Source organism: Podarcis gaigeae (assembly GCF_964106915.1).
Source record: "Podarcis gaigeae genome assembly, chromosome: 2".
NCBI lineage: Eukaryota > Metazoa > Chordata > Lepidosauria > Squamata > Lacertidae > Podarcis > Podarcis gaigeae.
In genome coordinates, this window is record NC_139679.1 from 32,401,059 (window position 1) to 32,426,984 (window position 25,926).

The following is a 25,926-nucleotide window of genomic DNA, read 5'->3' on the forward strand; positions in this document are numbered from 1 at the left end:
CCCAGGAGGCACCTCTTGATTTGGCCCACTTGGAGCTCTGCAGGAGCAAGCTTAATGCCTGAGGCACTCCTGGTAGTCACATTAGCACTACTTAAGAATATAAACATTTGTTAGGTTTATATTCTTGATGAGCTCCAATATCTCTCTTCATTACAATAGCAGTTACCAAAGCCTCAGCCCCCACCTCAATCATTGCCATTTTCTAGATAGTAAGAGGCATCTTACTGCCAAAGAGAACCTGGTCCCAAATAATACATAAGGAACTGTCCAAATAAACCTTGGTGTTATGGATGAACACCTGATTCAAAGCTGTAATATCTGCACTTCTTTTTCCCTTCTGCTCTTTTTAGCCCTCATGCAGTTGACCAGCACTGTGTATTTGAAGCCTCAATTTCTCCTCCACACATGCCTGCCTGGCATTTTACTACTTTCCAGTTATTTTATATGCGAGTTTTAGCCTTTCCCCAGAATAAGACAAATTGAGAAAAGTTAATAAGGTCTCGCAGTGTTTTGCAATGACCGTCCAATGCAGGCCCTTGGATAGCAGGCTTATGCTGTGCAGGAAAAACACTGCCTTGGTTCTTACAGAAATCAGCTCGTGCTTGCCAGGGTGGGGGGAGGGGAAGGTATAAACAACAATTTACAAAACTCACCCCAAAAGGACCCGCCTATCTTTTTTTTCAGAAGAAGTTCTTAATCAGAGGTGTCACCATCTTCACCCACAGTTGGACATAGCGACTAGACTGCTCAAAGGTTGATGCAGACACCATACTAGACCGCAAATAAAGCTGCTCTTGCTCCTATAGTGGGAAAAAGGAGGGGGAGGTTACTACATGAATTTGAATATCTGCTCCTGGACTGATTGCTTTAATTAGTTTTAATGAAAGTACAGGGCTCCATATACTTTCATTCCTCTGAAGAGAGTACCTCTTATACAGGCTGACCTGCTTTCTCAAGTTTGGCATCTCAAATGCCAACTGAGTCAAGTAATTGCACATACACAGAGCCCAACCCACATATGTATACAAACACACAAAGGAGGAAAGCATTGCGAGATTTGGCCCTGCAGTTACTTTTTTTCCCGTAACAGCCAAACCCTGAGCTATAATCGTCCAAAAGGAAGCTCGACTTTAATCTCCAGAGACCAGACAGTTCATTTCTCTTCAGAAAAGGCTCCGAAGCTGCATTTTAAAATGAATGTGCCGTCAAGGTTTCGCTGTGGTTCCCAGAAATACTAAGCACCTTCAAAGAACAAACAATACAGCTGGCAGGGACAGCAAGTGTCTGTGTGATACAGGACGCATACACCCCATGAGATTTGAAGTAGTGCTTACAGCACAAAGATACTTTCTCACCTGTGCTAGAAAGATGGGTTCTTGTACACGCAGAGAGCCCTGACACAATTATAGGACTTCTGCCTGACTCCAAAGTCAACACAGCTCAATCACCCATCCTCAGCCACATTATTAGCCACCTATAACCTTCCCAAGCCCAGCTGAGCAGATCTAGCCCATGCAGATTGCGTTCTAATTCTCTCCCCTACCCCCTCTTATTTCCTGTAAACTAGTTCCCTCTAGGATTTAACAAGGCCTTCTTTAAGTAAATAGATAAAAAGTAAACCTTATTCAATGTGCTTGTGAACAAGGGGGTCCTGTGTTCTTCTCGCTCATTAATTCATGTGTTTTGGTCATCTAAAGAGGGCTAGCACAATTGACTTTCTTTACCAACTGGTAATTACGGCGTAGGCAGAACAAGTGTAGTTAGAAAGGTGATTTGACCTGGGGCTAACTGAAGGTCTGCAGAAGTGCTAGCTGAGCAGCAGAAGTGTGTCCTTAAGGACTGTGCTAATGCTGCTAAGACAATGTGCTGGGAAGTATACAGGGCACAGTCCTGACATGGCGCCTTCACAAAAGGCTTGCAGTCCACACGGGATGGGAAGCAGAGAATGTAAGCAACTCTTATTAAAGGATCAAAAATGACTATCCACAGACTTCAGAATGCTCTGAATCCACCCCAAAGGCAGGATTCACACAAACTGTAAGAAACTTAGTTGGGTTACTCACAAACACCCCCCTACAACAAGAGGTACCAATGCTCCACAAAGGATAAGTATAATAGCAACAGTTTGTGTATGCGGCTTACTAGGTTGTCATCTGAATTCTTACCGCATTTCCAATAGCTCCCATTTGTGACTGGTTTCAGAACTCACAGGGTTAAGGAGTTCTGAGTGACGTCTCTCCATTCCTGAGGCGTGACTACTAGGTGGGAGTGGCTTTATCTCACTGCCTGTTTGTCTCTGCTTCCGAAAGAGACAGAAGCAAAATGTGCAAGCTGAGTCCAGGAAAGCTCTGTAATTGTTTTACTGCACGAATAAAAACTGAGTTATAAACACACTGACGCCTAGGTATGTTTGATCTGCTTAACACCGGGGAGCAACAGCACGCTGCGGGTAAAAGCTCTGCATTAGTGGCTGACGAAGGACGGAGGACCGGGAGCAGAGGCGCCAGACGGAAGTGTGCCGGGCTTCCATTCAAGCTGCTGCGCCTAATTGGGGTCCAATCCAATTAGCCACGCCAATTATTCAACGGGTTATGGGTCGCTAATTACTGCTTTGAAGTTGTTGCGACGGTGTGCCGGTGTGTGTTTGAAGTCAGCTGAGAAGACGCTGGGGCCAGCTAGAGTCCTGCCTGTGTCTGGGGCAGAGGAACTCGCTGGGAAAGGAGCTGATCTGCTGAGCCGGGTGCCGGAAAACTGCTGGAAACGTGAGTACGCTGGGCACCGGGGGAGAGATGGCTCAGTCACAGAAGCATGGCTTTGAGCTTAAGCTGCCATGTGAGAAGCTGACATGCGAAAGCTGGTTGGAGTGGAGCTTTCACATGGAATATCTTCTCGTTGGGACAAAGCTTTGGGAAGCAGTTCAGCCAACACAGAAGGCGGTTGGGAAAGCTGAAGCTGCAAAGCTAAGAGAAGCTGAGAAGTGTGTGCTTGCTTTTCTGGCAGAGAATGTGAGTGCTGATCTGATGCATGTTATCCTGGATGCTAAAAGGCCTGAGGCTGCTTGGCTGGCACTCCGTGAGGCTTGTGAAGCGGGAGTGGGAAGCAAGGGCCAAGATGTGGCTGCATCCGAAGGGGAGAGGCAAGATGGCGCTGGGCACATTCTTGAGAGCCGACACACAGCTGAGGGGAGCTGTGAGCCCCCACGGGGGACAAAGGGACTGTTGCAGGCAGCTGTATGAATGCTGCAGCGTACCTGTGTGAGGAGCCAGCAGAGAGGCCAAGCATTGGGAGCCCTTTACCCACCAGAGGGGGTGCAGGAAAACGTCCTGGGAGCCCTGAGAGCAGTGGGGGGGCAGTGAGCAGTGAAAGCTCAGAAACGGCTTGTTTTCCAAAGGCAGCCAAGAGTTGTTTTCGTCGTGACTCGGAGCCTGGGAAGCTGCAGAGAGCTAGACGCTTCAAGGCCGGCCACCTGCACAAAGTGCAGATAAGGCCTACAGAGCTGTGTGGGAATGCGGAGACAAGTCCGGTCTCCAAGGCAACGGAGGCAGTTGCATCTACGGAAGCTGCCAAGGTCCTGAGCAAGTCTTCCTGCAAGGGGGAGTTTGTTGCCGTGACAACCAGAGAGAACAGCTGCAGAAGCCCCAAGGGCGGGGGGCAGCGAGACGTTTGTTGCTATGGCGATGTTGAAGGACAGCTCCAGGGAGGAGAGAGTGCTACGCTTTATAATTGACTCAGCAGCCAGCAGGCATCTGATTTCAGAGACACCTGCTGTCGAGATGTGGAACTGCAGATCTGTTTCAGCTGGGAAAAATATTGTGCTAGCTGATGGGAGACAAATGTCGATTTCTAAAGTTGCAAATGTTTATTTTTCTGTTTTGCAGGCGGAGATGGAAGTCTACCTAGCGCCTGGGATGAAACATTGTCTTTTATCTGTTCCTTGTCTGTTACAGGAAGGGTATAAGGTGTGCTTTGAAAACAATGTATGTACAATCTCCAAAGGAGGGAAGCAACTAGTCAGTGTTGCAAAGGGGCAGAATAATCTCTTTGTTCTGGAAATGCCTCTGAAGGGTGAGGGGAATGCTGAGAGGGCACAAGCTATGCGTGCTACAGTTCCCACTCATGTTTCATGTGTGTGTGCGTGGCACAAGAAGATAGCACATGGTTCTCTTGAAGAAATCCAGATGTTACCAGAGTGCACTAAGGGTTGCGAGATAGAAAAGTGTGGCAGATCCCTAAATTGTGGGGCTTGCAAAAGGGCAAAGGTAAAAGGGTGCTGTTATCCCAGGGTGGAGCGGGTAACCACAAAACCCTTTGAGCTTGTGCACATAGACCTGTTTGGTCCCATGGCAAAGCCAAGTCTGGGAGGAGCCAGGTTTCTGCTGACAATTTCAGATGACCATACGCAGAATTCCTGGACTTATGCATTGCAATGCAAGGAAGATGCAGCGCAACTGATTAAAGATTGGGTTGCGGAGGTGGAACTAAGGTTCTCCACCAAGGTGCAGGGGGTCAAGTGTGACCGATATGCAGAGTTTACTGGGTCTGCTCTGCAGACGTTCTTTCGCCAGAAAGGGATACATCACAAGGTAACTTCTCCTCAAGAGAGGGGGGTGGCAGAGCTCAGAAGTGAAGCTCTGATTAAAGCTACAGAGGTCTTGCTGTCAGACTCTGGGTTACCTCCAAGCTTTTGGGGGGAGGGAGTTCGGACTGTGAATTTCACCTTGAACCGGTCCTACAATTCAGTGGTAGGTGACACCCCGTTCTTCATGCTTCACGGAAGGAAACTTCAGATTCATTTCTTCCGTGTGTTTGGGTCACGGACCTTGGTGCCGATACCAAAAGCACTACAAAAGCCAGGTGGACCTAAGTTCCAGAAAATGATCTTCTGTGGATATGAGCCTGCAACAAAGGGGTGGAGGTTTGCATATCCAGAAGGTGACCAGACCAAGCTTCTGGTCAGCAGACATGCTGAGTTCTGTGCACAAGATGGTATGTCAAAGCGCAATGCTAGTCCTGATGTTCTCTCAGAATGTCTGTCTGAGGATGAGGATGAGGGAGAGCCAGGGGCTGAACCTGTTGATGAAGACCAGGTCGATGACCAGGGTCAAGAACAGGGTGGGGCATCTCCACAGCTTGCTAAAAGAGAGCCCAAGAGTGAGCCTGCGTCTCCTGTTGCATATTGCAGAGAATTCGAAGACGCTTTAAGTCAGAGGGGGAATCCCGTGATGCAGAGGACACACTAGCTGACCACAGTGAGTCAGAGGAAGTACCTGAGTTTGTACCCAGGCGGTCCTCTCGAGCCACGAAGGGCATTCCACCTGAGAGGTATCAGGCCACAGGTGTGTGGGTTGGTTTCACACAGTGCGAACCTGGGAGTTGTGAGGAGGTTCCACAGTTGCCTGACAAGAACGCCAGGAAGGTGCGTAAGGCATTGGAAAAGGGATTGATCTCACAGAGGTCTGTAAAGGTAAACACCCAAGTCACCTCAGGACTGGACAGAAGAGGGGGTGTGACTGGTTTCAGAACTCACAGGGTTAAGGAGTTCTGAGTGACGTCTCTCCATTCCTGAGGCGTGACTACTAGGTGGGAGTGGCTTTATCTCACTGCCTGTTTGTCTCTGCTTCCGAAAGAGACAGAAGCAAAATGTGCGAGCTGAGTCCAGGAAAGCTCTGTAATTGTTTTACTGCACGAATAAAAACTGAGTTATAAACACACTGACGCCTAGGTGTGTTTGATCTGCTTAACACCGGGGAGCAACAGCACGCTGCGGGTAAAAGCTCTGCATTAGTGGCTGACGAAGGACGGAGGACCGGGAGCAGAGGCGCCAGACGGAAGTGTGCCGGGCTTCCATTCAAGCAGCTGCGCCTAATTGGGGTCCAATCCAATTAGCCACGCCAATTATTCAATTATACATCGGATGTTTATAACCTCCTACAGATGATACAAAAATGGAACAATTTTTTAAATGCCCGTTCCATCTTTCAGCACATGGAGAGAAATTGTGGGAGGGGCAAAGTCAAGTTTAATATAGTGCAATACTTCAAAAGAAGGCAGGTGGTGGCATGAACTGCTCTCATCAGTTTCCCCTTCCCCGTGGAAGGAGGAAGTGGCGAGAACAGTTCATGTCACTTCTTGCCTTTCCCAAAGCCAGCCTTGCACAATGTGGAACAAGACCCTACCCCCTCCCTCAAGTCCTCAAGAACCCGGAGAGCTGTGAGGGTGTTTGTTTGTTTGTTTTCACAAGCCACCACTGCTTTTGCCTTCTACAAAAGCAACATGAGGGGAGAGCAATCTCTCCCCTGAAATCCTCTGGCGTAGGGGAAAACAATTGCTAGAGAGTAAGCTAAGACAGTATTTATGGAGCCCCTGCATTTAAAGGCTGAAATTATACATGGCTTCTATGGCTTGGCTGCTACAAAGTCTCAGGCAACGTTCTTTCAAAAACCCAGTCAACACTGAGACTTTGTGTTGGGGTAGAAAACCTTTTCCCCCCGACCTGACTTGATTCACTATTAGAGAGGGTGACATCTCTTATTTACCATACGTTGGAGGCAAAGAACAGGGGTTGGCTACTTATCCCATTTTATCACACACACCAAAGCATTCTTAAACCAAGGTGTGCTTTCCCATAGCAGTGGGGGACTCAATTTACAAATGGGACACACTCAACAGGAAACGGAACATGTTCTGCTTCCAAGGCAAAGTTCACAAACCAAAACACCTACGTCCGGGTTTGCAGCCTTCAGGAATGCCTGCATAATGTGATTTCATGTTGGTGATTCCTAGTTCATTGCACAAATTCTGACCCTGGCAAGTGGCTAGTTTTTCTGTGAAATTAAAGGCATTGGTTTTAATAAACTAAACAAACTCTATGTGCCTAGCTACATGGTTGCAATACATAATATTATTTTTAAAAATGATATTATTATAATTACATGTTTATACTATCCTTCCTGCCAACAGCCTTCATGTATTGTCAGAGAACAGTCAGATTGACCTGCAGTTTGAGACAAAATACTTGATGAATCTAAATAAAGAAGAGTAATGGGGAAAAATATATATGTGCTGTGTGTCAAAGAACAATGAGAAAGCATTAAGTGGTGTTTCAATATATTATTGGGAAAGCCCTTTCAGTCAACTGCAGCCAGCCTTCAAAGGACCACATCTGACTGATGGGCAAGGCTACCCACCCAGAAGCTATTCATTAAACTAGTATACTGCCCTTCACCCATAGATCTTAGGGTGGTTCAGTGTGAAGCGGAGCACTCAAGTCATTGGCCCACAAACTACGCACCTGATGGAACTGCTGTTGCAGGGCTTTGTTTTCCGTCACTATTGCAACCTGTGCTTCGAGGTCCCGATGAACCGACCTGTACCCAAAATTAGGAGAGCCAATCAGAGTTAAGCAGGGTAGACTGCTTCCTGCCTGGTACAACCAGAGGCCTGCAGGGAAACATGGGGAGAAAGGAAATGTGGCAGACGGAGGAAGTTTTCATGGAAGCTGTTATGAGCCTCAAACAATAGTTTATTCTTGAAAGGAAAAGCAACAAAACACACTAAATATTTAATTTACTGGCAGTATAAATAGGTCAGGGTACTAAAGAAGCAACCAGGAAATAGGGATACTTCCTTGCAGAAAATGTCATACAGGAATGGCACAAAAATCAACAGAGTACCTGGCTGCACTTTTGCATACGCTTTTCTCAGCTTGTACAACACAATCCCTGCACAATGGGATGCAGACCATGCTCTGAGGTCCATTGCAACACACACTCCCCACCCTGTACAGCTGCACTGAAGGCTCAGGCTTTTAATATTACACTGATCATGTTTAAAAATAAATTAGTGATGTCCCCAGGTTCTTGACGGAGCAAAGACCATAATCCCTCAAGATCAGTGCTTATGCACAGAATGATTTACTGTAGATGCTGCTGCTGATCATATCAGAGCAACTACTGTAGAAACAAAGGTTTATCCTTCAGAAGCGATACCTGTATGTCAGTATCTATCTCCCTCCCTGTCCTTCTCTCTCTCTCTCTCTCTCTCTCTCTCTCTCTCTCTCTCTCAAACACACACACACACACACAACTAAACAGTGGTAACAGCACAATTACCAAAGGCAACACCAGTCTACCAACCTGGTCTCACCCATTCATCCGGAACAAAGGAACAACCCTGTGGGAATCATAAGATAGCAACTTTGTTTTTCTAACACTGCATGAGTTTTGCATCTCAGTTCCTTCAGGCCAATGGGAGTGTCCACATTTGTAGAGCACTTCCCACTGAACAAAACCACCCAAGCTTAAAGGAAACACTTCTCATCATTATCTGTTACTGAGCCAAATACATGTGAGCATACTTTTCATATTTCCTGCCACACTTGGGAAATGATGCAAAACTGAAGTCCACTTTAAAGGGTCTTCTGGTGCTTCCCTCCCTGCGAGAAGTGAAGTTACGGGGAACCAGGCAAAAGGCCTTCTCAGCAGTGGCGCCCTCCCTATGGATCTCCTTGATATCTGATGGGGAGGAAGTACTACACAACTTTTAGAAGACATCTGAAAGCAGCCCTGTATCAGGAAGTTTTTAACGTTCGACGTTTTATTATGTTTTTATATGTGCTGGAAGCTGCCCAGAGTGGCTGGGGAAGCCCAGCCAGATGGGTGGGGTATAAAGAATAAAATCATTATTAAACTGCCCTTTGCCCTTCCTGATGCATAAACCCCAGATGAACAAGACAAATGATGATCAGATGTATACTGCCCATCTTATGGAAAACAAGAGCCAAGGCAATTAACAGTGGGTTTGCATCTGAATAAAACTAGGTACATTCACTGGGGTAAATTATAGTGGGGCTTATAGTAGTTGTTCTATTTCAAGGGTCAGGAGAACTAAACAGCTCAATTATTTTAAAATACCACTAATGAAGGGCTAAGAAGCATGACAGCAAAACATACCAAAACAAACAATCCTATCAACTAACCAAAACCGCACTCGGTCCAATATCCTCCTGGTGTTCACTTACTAGCTCCACTCTCACTGGAGCCACAATGTTGGAAAACAACAGGGAAGAAGTATTATAGCCATGGAGCACACAAACCCTACCTGCAATACTCGCTCTCATTAGAATTTATCAACATGGGAAAGAACAAGAAAGCAGTACACCTGGCCCTCAACTCCTGCTTCTTAATGTCTCTTTGCCCACCTGAAATCAAAAGGAAGAGGTCTCCCTCAAACTGCCCAAGCCCTGGGAGTAGCCGCTGTTAAGGTAGGGGTTACACAGCATCATGGACAGAGTTACGAGCTGCCCACATCCTAATGGTGAGGCCTTATTCAACAGCCTGACACGGGAGAGACATTAGAGAGCCTTTTCTGTGACTGCAGAAGTTTCTTTGGTCTACTCTCTTCTTAGCTTCAACCACTAAGTAAGGACACTTTTGTTCAGGTGGCACTTTTATCAACACTGGAATCTTAAAGAGAGTTAAAACACTGGTGATCTGCCATGCTGTTTCTAGGTTTTTGGCATTTAATTGTTTTAATTATATAATGATTGGGGATTGCTTTACCATTCTTTGAACATCAGTAAGTCCCTGAAACTAGTTACTCTGGTAAGCGGGAAAGTGGGATATAAAGTTTCAAGCAAGCAACCACTGAAGGGAAAGCTGCTGCTGGCACTGGTTCAACAAAAAGGCTGTGAAAAGGCTGGTGGGGCAGGGGGGGGGTAAGTGAGGAGGCACTGGAAGCAAGGCCCACTTGTGGGTCCCAGCCCATTCCCCGAGAAATTTAAAATTGATTAACTTCCACACTTAGGCAAGTGGCTAAAGATTACCAGCAAAGCTGAACAGACAATTTTTCCTGTTTGTTAGCAATCTTGTGCATATGCATTAACTGCCTCTATTTTCTAAGCTGCTGTGTCCATGTTTGAACTGACAAGAGTGCCTATTCTGCACCCCTCTGATACTGCAAAGAAGCCCTTTCACAGGCAACATCACAGTTTGTAGCTTTTTTACGCAAGGAGAATAATCTACAGTTACTTTGACCTACTTGGACAGTGTCTTGTGTTCCAAGTCTGAAATAGTTCCTGTAACTCTAAACATCCCCACACTCTTCCCTCTCTATAGCCATTTAGAAAACCAAATGAGCAAGCAGGAGTGCCCTGCTGATGTCCCTGGCCAAACATCCAATCCAGCCTTGCAGAATGAGGAGAGGGATGCCTGCAGGCATGCTGGAATTTGATTGAGCCCACAAACTTCTTTCACATTCCTGTTGCCACAAGAAATGGAACAGAAGGTTAGGCTGCGTGTCCTACAATGGTGTTAGCTTTGTGACTATGCCAGGCTGAATCCGCTCACCTCATGATTCACCTTTTCAGGATGGGAAACATAAATATTTCTCTATCCTCATTCAGTCTAATAAAGGAGCCTTATCTGGGTCTCACGTGATACCTGACACTCTGCTGCATAACTGATTGCCAAACACACACACTCTCTCTCTTTGCCCCAAGAACATACTTCTCTCTCCTGAGAGTATGCTTATGACCTCACTACTACCAAGTATCTCATATTCTTCACCTGCTTGATTCCCAAACAGGAATCCTTTGATTTTAATGTGTCTTGTTTTGATTATATGTAAGCCACTCTGGGGGGACACAGGTGGCACTGTGGGTTAAACCACAGAGCCTAGGGCTTGCCGATCAGAAGGTTGGTGGTTCGAATCTCTGCGACAGGGTGAGCTCCCGTTGCTCAGTCCCTGCTCCTGCCAACCTAGCAGCTTAGTCATGCTGGCCACATGACCTGGAAGCTGTACGCCGGCTCCCTCGGCCAATAAAGCGAGATGAGCGCCGCAACCTCAGAGTCAGTCACAATTGGACCTAATGGTCAGGGGTCCCTTTACCTTAGCTGCTCTGGGAGCTTTGTTGGCTGAAGAGCAGGGTAGAAATGCTATAAATAAATCCTTAAATGCCTATTTAGCCAGAAAGCAGAATAGCTGCAGCAGTAGTCTAGCTCAACTTGGTTTGGAAAACCTGTGAATTTGCAACAGTGCCAGCTATTCAGCGTGCCTAAGAGCTTCTTGAGATGGCCTATCTTGAGCAGTCACCTGCACAAGACTCCTGGACTACATTTGGGAACTATTCTTCTATCTCAATGCCTGACGACAACAAATGCATAAATTAAAGATAGCATGATTGCCCAGGGTGGTGGAAATTGGCAGTTTTGGTAGTATTATTAATTTCAACAGCACTCTCCATTTTATAGCTGTTATTAAGTTTTAGTTACAGGTACGTAGCCGTGTTGGTCTGCCATAGTCGAAACAAAATAATTCCTTCCAGTAGCACCTTAGAGACCAACTAGGTTTGTTATTGGTATGAGCTTTCATGTGCATGCACAATTCAAGCAGAGCCAGCCATGTTGTGGAAGCATAATGACATTGCCTTGAGCTGCTACGCCATCAGCAATGTTGGCTGCACACTTCTCAAATGCTGTGTGTCTTTGTACGACATCTCTCTTCTTGGGTGTAAAAGTTGAACAATCAGAACTGGGAAGCCATGTATCTTTGGTGGATTGTAGCCAGGTTTTCCAATAATAGAAGCCACAGCTAAAGATAAGATATGCTTATCTGCCATCCTATGCAAATCCCACATTCAGAGGACTGCTGACAGGAGATCTTTAGAGTGAACACAATTGCACACTTGGAAGCAGTGCTGTTTGCTACCCATGTGGCCCTCTCTCTTACTGTTTCTCATGGTTGTGGGTAAGCAGCAGTGTGCAGAGACACATTTTCTTAAGAGTTAGTTAGCAACACACACACCCAACCCCACCCCACCGGCCTCTTCCCAGCAGCTTTGCAGGAGGGAGGCAGGAAAGATAGCAGCATTCCCATAATCATTAACATCCACAAACGTAGACAAACAAACCTAGGGATCCCTGGAGAAGGGCAGCCTAATAGGATGCGAGCTTTGGGACAGGCTCAAGGGAGGCCTGCTCAGTTTGCTCTAATCCCATTTCTAATGTAAGTGACAAATATGGTTCCCTCAGTACCATGGAAAGCTGACCACGGGAACTTCAAAATGCCTTCCAGAGCACAATTTGCTTGCTGTCAGCTTGGAAGTCTCAGAAAGGGGTGGTGCTTCATTACACTATCTCAATAAAAACACAACCATTGGAGAAGCAAGCGGGAACCCAAGGTGACACTATAGAGGCAGTGTCTATCATTGTCAAAGCTGCAGCTCAGCGGCAGCAGTTTTCTGTGACACAACAAGAGAACTTCAGAACACCTCCATATAGCATAAGAATTAGTTCTCTAAGACTTATGCTTTGGTCTCCAAAATATGATGGGTATTTTGAAAGGTATTTCAGTCCTTTCAAAAGAACCACAAAGCTTAGCCCAGTTATTTCACCATCTGTGGTCCCATGTCTTTTGGGAGCATCTCAGGCACTTGAAACACACTTCTCCACTCCTGACTGCATCCTGAACATCCATCGTTTTATGAAATCCCACAGTGTCTCCTTGCTTTCCCCACCCAACACTTCTCCTCACAGAAGGGGAAGCTGAAACATTTCATCAGAAAGGAGAAAGTGAAAGGAGGGACCTAAACATTGGTGAATGGACCTGATTTCAGCATCCTCCTTTCCTAGAACAGACTGAGTCAGTGTATTTAGGGGAGGATTCCTCATCTCCCTTATGCACTCAGGTAGACCTCTCCCCCTTGGTTGGAAGATGGGCAGCTTAAGGGAGTACAAAGGGAATTCAGACCACAAGCCATCAACTGACAAACCCTAATTTAGGACTACAATTGGCTTTCACATCTCCATTCCAGGGACACAAATTATACAATTTCCTGTTTTCCCCATTGGCTACATCACTTACATAGTAAATGAAGAAACGGCATCAGACAAAATGACAAGCAGTCAAATAATAACAACTACACTCCCAGCTTTTCCTGTATCTAGCATCAGATAGCTTCCCTCTTCTATGGTAAGGACAAAGTTACAACTTCAGTCTTGCTCATATTTAGGTTTGGTCATGAAGCGTACCAACAGGTTTTAGCTAGAACTAGAAGTCTGTCTGAACAGTTGAGTCAAAGCGATTAATGCAAACTGTGTAATTACCCACAATACATCACAAAGGTTTTGCTGCTATCAGTCAGTTCAGGAATGAAGAGGCACTGAATGTGCTGCTTAAATCAAAGCTGCCATGACCTCTGTGAATTAAGCATCTGATTCAAGAATCCTCAGCATACACTTCTTGGAAACATATCATGATTATTCCTAGCCTTTTTGATACTATGCACAATCAAATCACTAAAATTGAAAAAAGCAGTAGGCTAAGCAAGCCAGAAACTGGCATGGAAATTATCCAAGCTTTTCTCCCAAAGTGGATGCAGATACTAAAAGATAATTCAATGCATTAGCCCCCCAATTTAGGTAAAATATTCAGGGAAATTGGAGGTACTGAACATATGGCCCTCCAGTTGCTGTTGGCCTTCAATTCTCATCCTCACCCGTGATCATGGTCGTGTTGGCTGGGGCTGATGGGAATTGGGAGTCCAATGAATCTGGAGGGCCGCAGGTTAGCGGCCCCTAAGTATAAAGTATACCAAGTATCTCAACAGAAAAGCAAACTAAGCTATTTGAATATTAAGCTCTTATATTAAATGCCTTCCCCCAACAATATCTCACCTTTGGCATGGAATGTCCATGCACACCTAGAGTATTCCTGCAGCCGAATTCTCTCCTGCTGACCCAGAGAGCACACTTGGCTAAAGAACTGCCGCTCAATGTAAACATAGGCAGCAGGGATGGCACCCGCCACTCCCTTGGCCCCAAAGAACCCATTCACCTCTGGTGAGGCTAGGAGGATCTGGTAGTTGGCCCTGGTGCCCAGGATCAGGTCCATATAGGCTTGTGTGAGGTTGAAGTAGCCCGTGGTGAGATGTATGCTGGCACCCCGCTCTGCTTCCAACAGGAGAGTCTCCGTGACGATCTCATCTATCTGAATCCCAAAAGGTCTCATCTGTATGAGTGGATAAATCCACGTGTCCGGTTCAGGCTGCCTGTCAGTAGCTGCAGTTGGATCTTTGGACAATGGGATTCCTCCTTCTGCATGGTTGCTATGGAAAGTCTGAGTGTGGAGCAACTCCTGTCTGGTCCTTGCAGAGTTGATCACTTCCATCACTCTCCTATTTGCTGCTTCACAATAGGCCGTCTTGTCTCCTGAGGGCATGAATAAGTGATTTAATGGGGGACAACGCTGAACCTGTACATGTGCAAGGAAACTATAAAGAGATCAAAAGAATACCAGTATGACTAATGGAAGCTAGATCATCCCAGGACATTGAGAGAAAAACATATATCCAAAAAGGAGCCTGTATCCAAATGTCGGGGCATTCAGAGGAAAACATCTATCACAGAATAAGTCTATATCAGCAGTTGCGAATGCATTTCTTCCATATAAAGCATGGGCCACTTGGAGGTACTCTTTCCAGTTTAGAGGACTTCCTATTGACATCTGAGGAGTTTGCCAGCTGAACAGATGTCGACACTGGAGCCTCACAATCTGATTTTTTTCTACACTTTCTGCTCATGTTCAATCCTATAGAGGCAAACTGCATAGGTTTTAGTTTGAGTTCAAGAACAGAACAAAAATTCATAGATCTGCAAGTATTTATTTAGATGGTTTATATACTGCCTTTTGTACAAGCCACAATTTGCAAGACAAAAAACAGATTAAAATATAGGCAACTACCAATTTACACGAGGGTTACATTCCAAGGCACCAAACATTTAAGTGAAATTGTGTATATTTGAAAAACCATTGAAAAAGCCTGTAAACACCTCATTCTAACCCCTGCCCTGTTCTGCCCCTTTTGGTTACATTTTCAGGTCACTTTTGAGTTCGGCACAGTCACACATATATCAGAAGTGCTTAAAAAGGTCGGTGCCTGCACATAATATTAGAGTGGATCCTCTCAAATCAGACTGGAGGAACTCTTTGTCTACTGAGCAAGTCTGGAGCTGTGTAAAAAGTGGGAAGGCACAGGAAATCTCTTACTCAGGCCTGATCAGAGAAGCTGAAGGCATCTGCCTATAATGGATGGTTTCATCTATTTCCTCTCTGAATCAAGGTAAAGATGCTTTTCCCCCTTCTGCTTCTAAAGCCCATTGCTAAGACAGATGGAATATAAAGGCTCCCTTCACATATCCTCATCTGCTGCAGCATACATCAACAGACTTCTGCCACCCACCATAGAATGGCCACATTATACTCTGAAAACAAGAGGCTGGTTGTCGCATTATAGCTTGCCACAGATTTCTAATTAAGTTAATGTGTGCCCAACAGAAGAAATCTCAGGTTGAACTGAGGCATACTAGCAGTCTGTTACCAATAGCCACCCTCTCTTTGAAAATGTAAGAGCCAGCAGTTTTTTCAATCTGCCTCTAATACAAAGAGAGACAACAGGTCCCCTACAAGGCAGAGAGCGAAACAATGAAAACATGGTAGTCCTTCTATTAAGCAAAGGTGGAAGTAATATCTCGTTCAGCATTTCAAATTAACTTATTTCAAATTCATCTTCTGCACTGGGCACAAACTTGTGAAGCAATCCTATCCATGTTTACTCAGAAGCAAGTTCCAGTGACTTCAGTGTCCATAGTCCTAAGTACGCATGCACAGGAGTGTGGTGCTATAGTCTGCAGAGAGATTCCTATACCACCATTTTAAGATGGTCCTATACCTAAAGAAGTTGGGTAAAACTCAAAAGGTGGCTCACTATTTTGTCATTTTAGTTAGTCTGAATAAAAAGATTACACCGTTACTGTTTGGATTTTATGACCTGCATTTTTCATCCATGGTGTTCTAATCCAGACCAACATTTATTTTAGTACTGTAGGACCGTAAAGAAATGGAAAGGCAGCAGGGGGCATGGCCAATAATATACTTCTACAGTAATTTGGCATTGTCCACTTTAGGAACAGTAATAAAATACTCAGGCTTTTAATTAAGGCTTTGGTAGCTATCTAAACTATGATATTATGGCAACGATACCCATTTCAAAAAAAGATCAACTCCTTCCAACCAGAGCTGGCTCTTCTGATGTGATTTGAGCATCTTGTCGCCAACCCAGTGGTCAGCAGAAGGTGAAAGAACCCTTCACTTTCAGGTTGAAGCAGCTATGAGTAATACTTGAGACAGTTCTAAGCAAATGTGTTCTTAGGAAGGCATGTCCCTCTTCCCTGGGTGCAAGGGTCAGGGGCAAATTCCTAGCTGAAGGCATTGTATAAAGGAAAGTGGAAGGACAAAGAACAAGGAAGAACACACACTTCCAGCTAGAAACGTTTGGCTGAAACTAGAGCAAGTGTTAAAGCAATTATCATTCACTCAATGTCCAACAGATACTGTATGCATCTCTCACTTAACTAGCAGAGTTTATTGTGTGTAAATGATGAAAAAAGAGGGCCATTAAAGGGCGTGGGGGAGAAAGCAGAACAGGGGTCAGCAACCTTTTTCAGCCGTGAGCCGGTCCACTGTCTCTCAGACCTTGTGGACTATACTTTGAAAGGGGGGAGGAGAACGAATTCCTATGCCCCACAAATAACCCAGAGATGCCTTTTAAATAAAAGGACACATTCTACTCATGTAAAAACACGCTGATTTCCAGACCGTCCGCAGGCCAGATTCAGAAGGCAATTGGGCCAAATCCAGCCCCTGGGCCTTAGGCTGCCTACCCCTGAAGTAGAAGGAGGGCAAATATTCAAACGCCATCCAAAAGGCATGGTCTTTTGTCAGGCAACCTTTGTGGTGTGCTAATTAAGAAAACAGACACTGGAGGGCAGTCCCCCCCCATCTATTCCCATGGCATTTGCTTTGGTGAAACTCACCTGATCACAGAAATCTCAGCAACTGCGTTGCCAGGAAGATGTCTCAACAGTTGGCAGTGCTTGGAAAACCTCTCCCAAGGGAAGGTGACAACCCAGCATCTTAACACTTTATATTAAAAAAAAATTGCTCTCTTCAGGTTGTAACAGAAGAAGAGTATTCCCCTGACAAATGTGCTATACAAAAAACACTTTCTCACTAAGAGTACATAATAATATCCAGCACATAAGCATCCATGCACAAACACTTCCACAAATACTGTACAACAATACTGGGAATTGTTTGCTTTATTAAAAAAACAAAACCCTCACACCCACTGCAAATGTAAGGTTGCAAAACTACTCACAAGCGTGGAATTCAGAATGTCTAGCTCTACTTTTGCAATCCACAGGAAACTTCTACACATCATGGAAACAGCACTGGGGCTACAAAGATTCCCCAAATCACAATGCTATCTATTAACACACCTTTTTCATCAGTGTTAATCCCATTACTAGATATCATAGATTGTGTCAGTTCCCAACTGGCTGGGCTAAATGACTTCCTGACTCACGTAAGAAACATCCCTACCTGACCACACCAAAGACATGCATGTCCAGAGGTCAGGCAAACAACACATCAAGTGGGGGGGGGGGCAGAGCTCCATGGTTTAGCTTAGGTTCAGTCTCCAGTGGAAAGGAAATCAGTGTTGTCTACTCGGTGTGGCAACCGAGTAGTCTATTCCAGCCCTGCTCCGAGTTCCCTTTCTTTTATTGAGAGATGGGAAAGTCTGAACCTTGGTCCTACTTTATGAAAGGCATACTAGGCTACAATCTCTCCCAAACATTCCTGTCCCCTTTGGAAATGAAAGGAGTCTATTTGTACTTTGTTGTCTAGAAGTACACAAGATGAACTTCAGCTGGGCTGAAGAACAGCTGGGCTCATATAACTTCGGGTGCTGAGAGGGCATGTAACACCAATTAAAATATGCCTCTATCAAAACTGCTTACTAAATGCTCCTCTTACCTTGGTAAGGATGTACCATCCCATCCATCACTTGGACTGTATCATCTTGCTGTAACTGCAAGGACACATCCCCAACAGCATCTACTAGCTCAGTAAAGAAATCTGCAATCTCAGGAGAGTCTTGTAGGAGCACATAGCGGTCTTGACGATTGGTGAAATAAGAGTCACTCAAGTTAGCTCTGGAAAGGGAACAGAGGGAGATGCTAACAGCTAGCTGAGAATGACAACAGAAAAGTTATGTATAAACTCTATCCCATATACCTGGTACCGTCAAGAAAGAAAGACTGTCTATTGAACCATCACAGGAAGTTTCTATCTGCAGGCAGAGATACCCTCCCTCACCCACCTCCCTAAACCTGCTTAGTTGAAATGGGAATAAATTCGTAAGATTCTGCAGAAGCAGAAACAGTGGCAATATTCCAGCAATGCTAAGATGCGAGAGAGAATTATGTCACAATGTCTGCAGAACAAGCAGCAAGGTTTGCAGTATGCTCTGCCTTAGTTGCTTTTCCTGTTGTTTCGAAAGATCACAATATTCATCTACATATCCCCATTATTAGGTTTGTTGCAACAAGGGACTTACCCGCTCAAGATCACATTATCATCAAAGAGATAGACCTTGATATGCTGCAACCCAATGGTCTCATTGAAACGTTCTGGGATTAGGAGTCTGAGAAGACCGCGCAGATTAGGAGTGTGGAAGAGAGAGACACGGACTTGCTCTGGAAACCTCTGCAGGAGTGGAAGGAGCATGGTCCGAGAGTTCTTTCGGCCTGGGAGGGAAATGAAAATGGATTGCCAGCTTCAATAAAAGGACAGTATTTGCCACACTATGTGTATTTGACTTTAAGCAAGCTGTTTCTTCAAGCCATATTTTATAGCAACATTCTTAGCAGCCCAAGTTCCTCAATAGATAATTACTGCTTATCAGGATTGGTATGTACATAGGAGCCAACTCCAGGGGCACTAACAAATGAATGAGCAAAGCTGGAGAGAGGGAGCCAGCCAGCCTCTTTGGCACTGACTCCAAGAGAGAAGCAGTTCAGCTCCACGCTCCCCAGCCAGCGAGTCACCTTTTTCCTGCACGCAGTCTGTGTGATGTCACATGCACTATGTTCTGGTGTGTGCATGTGATGTCACACATCCACATTACGGCAGCGGACATCCACAATCTTGAGGATGAGATGGCACCCCTGGGTATGTACATGTTCCCCTGTGGCTGCAGTGATGCTAGCTCAGAGAGTTGGAGGTTTTGTGCTTTCCATATTGCCACCAACTTTGGCAAGATGAAACCTAATTAGGAGAAAGAATAGAATACCAAGATTCACTCTTAGCTAACACAGAAGCTAGCTGGCTGTATCAGCTCCATAATACTCAGAGCAGACCCACTAAAATCAATGAAGTTAGTAATGACTAACATCATCAAAAATATTTTGCCAAAATGTAACAGAAGAAAAAAATTGGACCATTTTACTTGGATGTAAGTGAAATTGCTTATATTGGGAACACCATCGAAAAATCCTGCAAACACTCTCCAAACTTCTGAAAACCCTTGAAAAACCCTTAAATCCACCAAACTCCACCACAATCACTCCCTCCAATCCTCCTTGCTCAAACTCCACTTCTCCACAGGCTTCAATGGTCAGTGCAAGGACTTTCAAAGGCTCGTGGGATTGGTAGGTGCCGTTTTTGCCCTTTTTCTAGTTACTTTCAGGTTTGCAGTGATGCACACATGCACAGTTGTGCGCATACTGAATGTGCGTAAAATGGCCATTGCCAGTAGAGTCTTGGTGTGAAAATCTGCAGATTAAGGCTACTGAAATCCTCTAAATCTGAAGAGGTTCTAAACATAGTTTTTTAGAGCTGAGATGTCCAGCCTGCCTAACCAGCCGAGTCCAGCTAAGACGAGAAGCAATCGTGACCAAGCAACACACACTTACCCCGAGATCCCCTTGTGTAGTCTAAGAGAATGGACACTCTTAAGTTGGAAGGCCCACATCCCTGCAATGACCTTTCCAAAGCCACTTCAATGCAATCCACCTGAGGACAATATAAGACCAAAACTTATATACACGGAAAATCCAATTTTATGAGCACACACTATTCCTAAGTCTTCATAGTTTTCCCTAATTAGTACAGCTATCTCTGTTAGGCATCTGCCTATTCGCCCACACAAAAGGGGAACGAAATTAATAGTTCCCATCACTGCAGGTTGTATTTATTATCCCATCACAGGAATGTTAACACTGTGCAAACAAAGATTAAAACAGTCACAAGACAGAGAGAAAACAATTTAGGGCCCTTCATCTATTTAACAGTTTAGGGCTCTCATTGTAGACTATCATTAAGTTATTTCTTCCAAAGCCTCCTCATTAGTCCAAAGACAGGCTGAAAAAAAGTTGTCATTGTAGGATAGAATAATGTAGCAAAGATGAAAAAAGAATGAATAGACCAGTTCTTACAGCAGATACACATGGCACACTGGCATGCATGCCATCAATGTCAAGATGTTTTGCCTTCATTTTTCTAGGCTGACAGATCTACCATGAAAAGCCCACAGGACAAAGATGGCAGAGATGAAAGAAGGGAAGGTGAAAGGTACAGATCTGTGAATTAAGGAGTTAGAAAAAGGAGGCTATGTACAACATTGAAGAAGAGCTACAGAGGACAACTCTTAATCAATTATTTCTCAGATATCTATGGCCAGCTCTCTCCAGCTCAAACACTTACTAATTCCTGTTCCAGAGGTCCTGTTCCAAGGTAGAGTGAAGCCAAAACCACTCGCCGCTTGGCCGTCTTTATCTGTCCCTGAGAGAGAAAAAAGTTTAGATTCACTGATTTGTCTGTCATGTGAAGCCCTCAAGTTCCTCCCAAAGTCCACTCAATCCAGTACTTAAAAGTGAAAAACTCAGCTTTATCTATCAGTATGTCTCTTCTTTTTTGTATCAAAGTGAGCACACAAAATTCTTACAGCATGCCTCATTGCATTTTAGGACAAATATCTCTTGATCAGAGTGGACAAGGCAGCATTTCTATTGCTTTCACTTGACAGGTCCAAGACTTAACATATGTAGCTGCCTCATACTGAGCCAGACTATAAAGCTACTACTATTTACTATGACTGGCAGTGGCTCTCCAAGTTTTTAGAAAAGGGTCTTTTCCCAATCCTGCCACTTAAAAAAAAATGACAGGAATTGAACCAAGTGCCTTAAAACAGCCAAGCCAAGCCTCTCCATAGCCAAGGGGAAAGGACATAATACTTGGTCAAATGAATTTTTGCTCCCCACACTTAGTTTCTTAAGATCCAATCCAGAGGAAAATCATACGGGCTCAGTCACTAAGACTTACTGAATAAGGAATGATAAAGCAAGATCACTGTGATCCATAAGTTTGAAAAAACACTTTTAGGAGGAGTACTGCAGGAGTACAACTGTGTACTTCTGAAATTCTGGGTTGTCATTTTTTAACACAATAAATGGCAACAGAAACACATGAATGTAAAAAAAAAAAAAAAGCCCTGCCCGTCTACTCTTGCATTCTGTTTTCACAGTGGCCAGCAAGAAGAATATGGCAAACCTGCATGCAGGACTTGAAAGCAATAATGGATGAAGAAAATGCATTTTGACATTGCCGCTCTGTTGCCACCACTATTCCCAAAGTTACACACTGGAGACATGCCAAATCACCTTCATAAGTTCGTAGAATTCAGTCGGAGAAGAAAGCACCTTAACATGGGAACTGGCAATTCCAAACTCTGGGACGAGGTTTCGGATCCACTGAAATCTATGGGATCCCTCAGGACAGAGGCAGCAAGGTGGGGCTGTTAGCTGAGGAATAGTAGGTGAGAGCAGCGGGGCCAACAGCAGCCATGATGATCTAATAAGGAGAAAGAAGTGGGTTGAGTTGCATACATTAAATTTTATTCTCCTTTATATTGCCTCCAGGTGTGTGAGCAAGGGGGTAGTCAAGCCTGAAGCATTACACATCTGCCTTTCACCTCCATTACTCACAGCTGGGCAATTTTTGCCAAGAATGGGAACAGCAGGCTGTAGACAAAGGAAGGAAGGCAGACCTGAGCTGTATGTTAATAACATCCTTTCAAGGCTAAAGAGGAGGATCTGCGGACAGTAGTAAAGCTGACCCACAACTGTGTAACAGCAACAGAATGCACTGTAAAAAGACAGTGGCCAGAGTAGCACTACCCAAGGTGACAGACTGCAGTGATCCCTTCATGTTTCAGCTCTTGAAATAGCAATACTATAGTCCTATTCAGCCTTTCACAGGGTTATACAGTGGTACATCGGGTTAAGAACTTAATTCGTTTTGGAGGTCCATTCCTAACCTGAAACTGTTCTTAACCTGAAGCACCACTTTAGCTAATGGGGCCTCCCGCTGCCATTGCACCGCCGCCGCGCAATTTCTGTTCTCATCCTGAAGCAAATTTCTTAACCCAAGATACTATTTCTGGGTTAGCTGAGTCTTTACCTGAAGCGTCTGTAACCTGAAGCGTCTATAAGCCAAGGTACCACTGTATGCAACTGAGCAATTGCATTCACTGAACTTTCGCAAGTGCAATAGCTTTCACAAGGAAACTTCCACTCCCTCCCCTCCATGAACCCAAATTTGCTGTGGAGTTCCTCTCTATCCCCACCTCACCAGCAGATATTGGTGCAGTGCAAGGGGTACAGGGGGAAGGGGGAGGGGAGGGGGGAGTTCTGTTGCACTTGCAAAAGTTGCTCTGCTTGCACAATGACCTAGGGCCCATCTGCACAATACATTTAAAGCAGCATCATACCAGAATCCTCAGAACTGTAAAGGATGAATGGAGTTGTTAGGAAACCCTCTTCTGCTCACGGAGCCACAATTTCCAGAGTTCTCTGGAAAGTAGGATTGCTCAGAACTGTAGCTCTGTGAGGAAAAGAAGGAACACCTAACAACTCCCAGCACCCTTAACAAACTACAGTTCCCAGGACTCTTTGGGGAAAGCTGTGACAGTTTAAAGTGGTATGATGCTGCTTTACATTTATCATGCAGATGGTGCCTTAGCTGGATTCAACCTTTAAATTATAGCTATACAGAGTGCATGCACTAGCAGCACCTCTCTACCCCCCCCCCAAACCTTCCTGTGTTGAATGGGAAATCTAAAGGGGAAATCTAAATGTGTTTAGCTGAACATGGTTACAGTTTTCCCTGCAACTGGGAACCCTGATTGTGGGGAAGACTGGAAGTCAATTCAACCAAACACCGAATGCACTTAGAATCCCCCTTTAGATCTTCCCACTCAACAAAGAAATGTCAGAAGCGGCTGGTCAGCATGTGTGTTCCTTCTACGGATATAATTTAAGAACATCTGAATAGGGCTATTCTTTTGGTGTACTTCAATTTCAACTGACTGTTTATATTGTACCCTAGTTATCTTTACTGCATAAATATGGTTTCATTTTCATCTAGGAAGTTTGAGCTTCTCTCTGGTATTTATTCCAAAAAGACCACATGTAGGAGATCACAACATAATCCTTGGTGGAAATAGATCCACTATTAGAAAACTACTACAAGCTACAACACAACAATCATCAAAGCTGGAGGCAGGGAAGAAATGTGCCAGCATCCGGTTTCAAGGCCATGGCTTGTATTTTGAGAAGGATACAGAGACAAACCAAAAAAGACAGTTGAGCTCAGAGGAAATAACATGTTTAGCAATGGACTCCTCTGGGAGGAAGGGCAGGATATAAATTTAATAAATAATTTTTAAAATAAATAACGTTAACTAACTGTACATTAGCAAACCATTTCCTAACAGAGACACCATCTTCTCAGTATATAAGCTTATGTGCAGCTGAATCCCACACTGCTCCATCAATGTGATCTGCTTCAACGTGCATGACCTTTACCAGAACTTTATGAGGAACTCTGGGTTATGAGGAACTCTTGGTCCAAAGCTCAAGTGACCACAGATTCCAGGAAGATGATTTCACTTATTTACTTCATGATAAAACACTGAATCTTCACAAGGTTTGCATGCATCCTTGCACAAAAAAACCCCAGACAGTTTGCCATTGCATTTCCCAGAAAGCCCACCGGTTTGTCACTGCCTATTCATCACAATGGAGATCTGACTCAGAGTGTGGAAGAATTCCTAGCAATTTCGTTTTTCAACAGTTTGTGAGGACTGGGGCATTGCTTTGGCAATACTGAGTTACAGTAATCTGGAGGGAAAGTTTCTATTCTCCTTAAACTGAAAAGGAGAACTTTAAGAAATACTGCCCTTGTCCTGTCTGTGAACAGGCAACTGAAGAGCAGCAAACTAGCAAGGTGACACTGGTTTATCTACCTGTATTTATTAAACATGAAGCACATTCAAATGCCTTTTCAAATGCCCAAAACAACTTGATAAGGAACATGGTTTTGGTGCATTGTGGGAATCCACCCTCCCTCCCTTTTATCAACATCATGGCTACACTTAAATGCATGTGCACAGAAACAATATCAACACAATTTGTGCTTGTCCACTTATATAACATGATCAACAATATAGTCTCTCAGTGATCCCTAACAGTAACTTGCAATTTCCTTCTGCGAATGGGGGGGGGGGGGCAGGGAGAGAGAATCACACCTCTCAAACAGGAACTTTATTCTAATACAAGCAGAGCAGGACAATACATGGGGCCCAGGGATCTTGAATCCGCTTTATCTTCGTGAATAGAGTTAAGACTACCCTGAGGCTTGTGTTTTGCTGATGAGCACATCTCCCATTTTAAGAAATTTATGCAGATAGCTAAGAGTTCAAAGATGTCTTCTTTCAACACATGTAAGAGACTACACACAGCAGAGCTTCTTATTTCCTTTCCACAGAACAGAATGCTATCTTGCAATCACCTTTTAAAGCTTTCTCAATAGTCAAGAATCATCCAAAACTGAAATGCAGAACGGGAAGATACTGTTCCAAGTCCAAAAAGGGGAACTGTCTGGAAGCACACACCGATCTCTTCTTTATATTTCAGAGCTTTTAATAACTGCCTTTTCAACCCAACTACCCACTCCTCCCAGTAATTAAAACTTCTCTGGGGACACACAGTAAGTGTCAAAATCATAAAACTATAAAACATTGAACAAGCAACTAGCAACAGAGAATAAAATCACTACAGAAAACTTAACAGCACCAGAAATTCCACAGATCTTAGAACTTCAATAAATATCTTTAGTCAGTAAAAGATTTAAGATTGGTGTGACATCCAAGTCAGTGCAACTGAAATCATTGTGTTGTATCTAACAAGGTTGCCCCCTTAACAAAGGAACTTCTTTCTGCCTGTGCAGTAGCTCTTCCTCTCCAACTCTTCTCCATGCATGCCCACCCCCAATTTGCTCACAAGTATTGCAGAAATCCAAGAACAGATTTTGGGGATGGGGTGCAGGAAGAGGAGAGCAAGAGGAAGTCCTATTGCACAGGTGGAAGTCCATGCAAAAGGGATGACTTTGTTGGATACAACCCACTGGACTCAAATTCCTTAAGTCCATTGATTTCAATGGGTTGACTCTATGACTAGCACTGATCATACCCAACAGAGATTACAAAGGCTGGGAAAATACCTGGTCTGAAGGCACAAGACATCATCACATCGCTGATGCTAAATAAATCTGGATCTGGTCAGTGCCTGGGTGGAAGCCACGCATAGAGGTTTTATTTACAATTAAGCTGGCTACAAATTATGTTAAATAAATACATACTGCCTTGAATAAATTATAGATGTAAGAAAAGAAAACAAAGATCTTCGGCAGGCACAGCAAATATGTCGTTGTGAGAAAAGTCTCTCAAGTGAGGGGTGTTCCATAACGAGGGTGCCACAAAACATACTGTAGTGGAATTAGGGTGATTAAACAGGGCAACTATTTCTGCTAAAATAGATAAACTTAAAGACTTGGTTTGCATCTTACCATACCACTTACAAAACCATACCATGGCTTAATGCGAATGTGCAGGTTCCTGGAGAGGAAATTGTGGCCACTTTGTTCTTCCTCCAGCCCTGCTGCTGCTGCACTGCTGTGAGCTTAACC

General features: G+C 44.4%; 1 protein-coding gene across 3 annotated transcripts in view; it reads right to left on the minus strand.

Moving 5' to 3' along the window:
- The window catches only part of PGS1 (phosphatidylglycerophosphate synthase 1), a 131,903-nt gene that overhangs the window by 1,236 nt on the left and 104,741 nt on the right, over window positions 1-25,926 (minus strand). For 2 of the 3 annotated variants that reach the window (XM_083727580.1, XM_083727578.1), the window contains 8 exons: window positions 21,561-21,750; window positions 20,605-20,682; window positions 19,815-19,914; window positions 18,458-18,647; window positions 17,875-18,053; window positions 13,674-14,207; window positions 7,292-7,440; window positions 654-800 (listed from right to left, as the gene is read on the minus strand). In XM_083727580.1, coding sequence (XP_083583706.1) covers window positions 681-800; window positions 7,292-7,440; window positions 13,674-14,207; window positions 17,875-18,053; window positions 18,458-18,647; window positions 19,815-19,914; window positions 20,605-20,682; window positions 21,561-21,750 — 1,540 coding nt within the window. In that variant the 3' untranslated portion in view covers window positions 654-680. Of the gene's footprint in view, window positions 1-644; window positions 801-7,291; window positions 7,441-13,673; window positions 14,208-17,874; window positions 18,054-18,457; window positions 18,648-19,814; window positions 19,915-20,604; window positions 20,683-21,560; window positions 21,751-25,926 lie in introns of all 3 variants that reach the window. The other variant, XM_083727579.1, reaches the window with a different exon arrangement.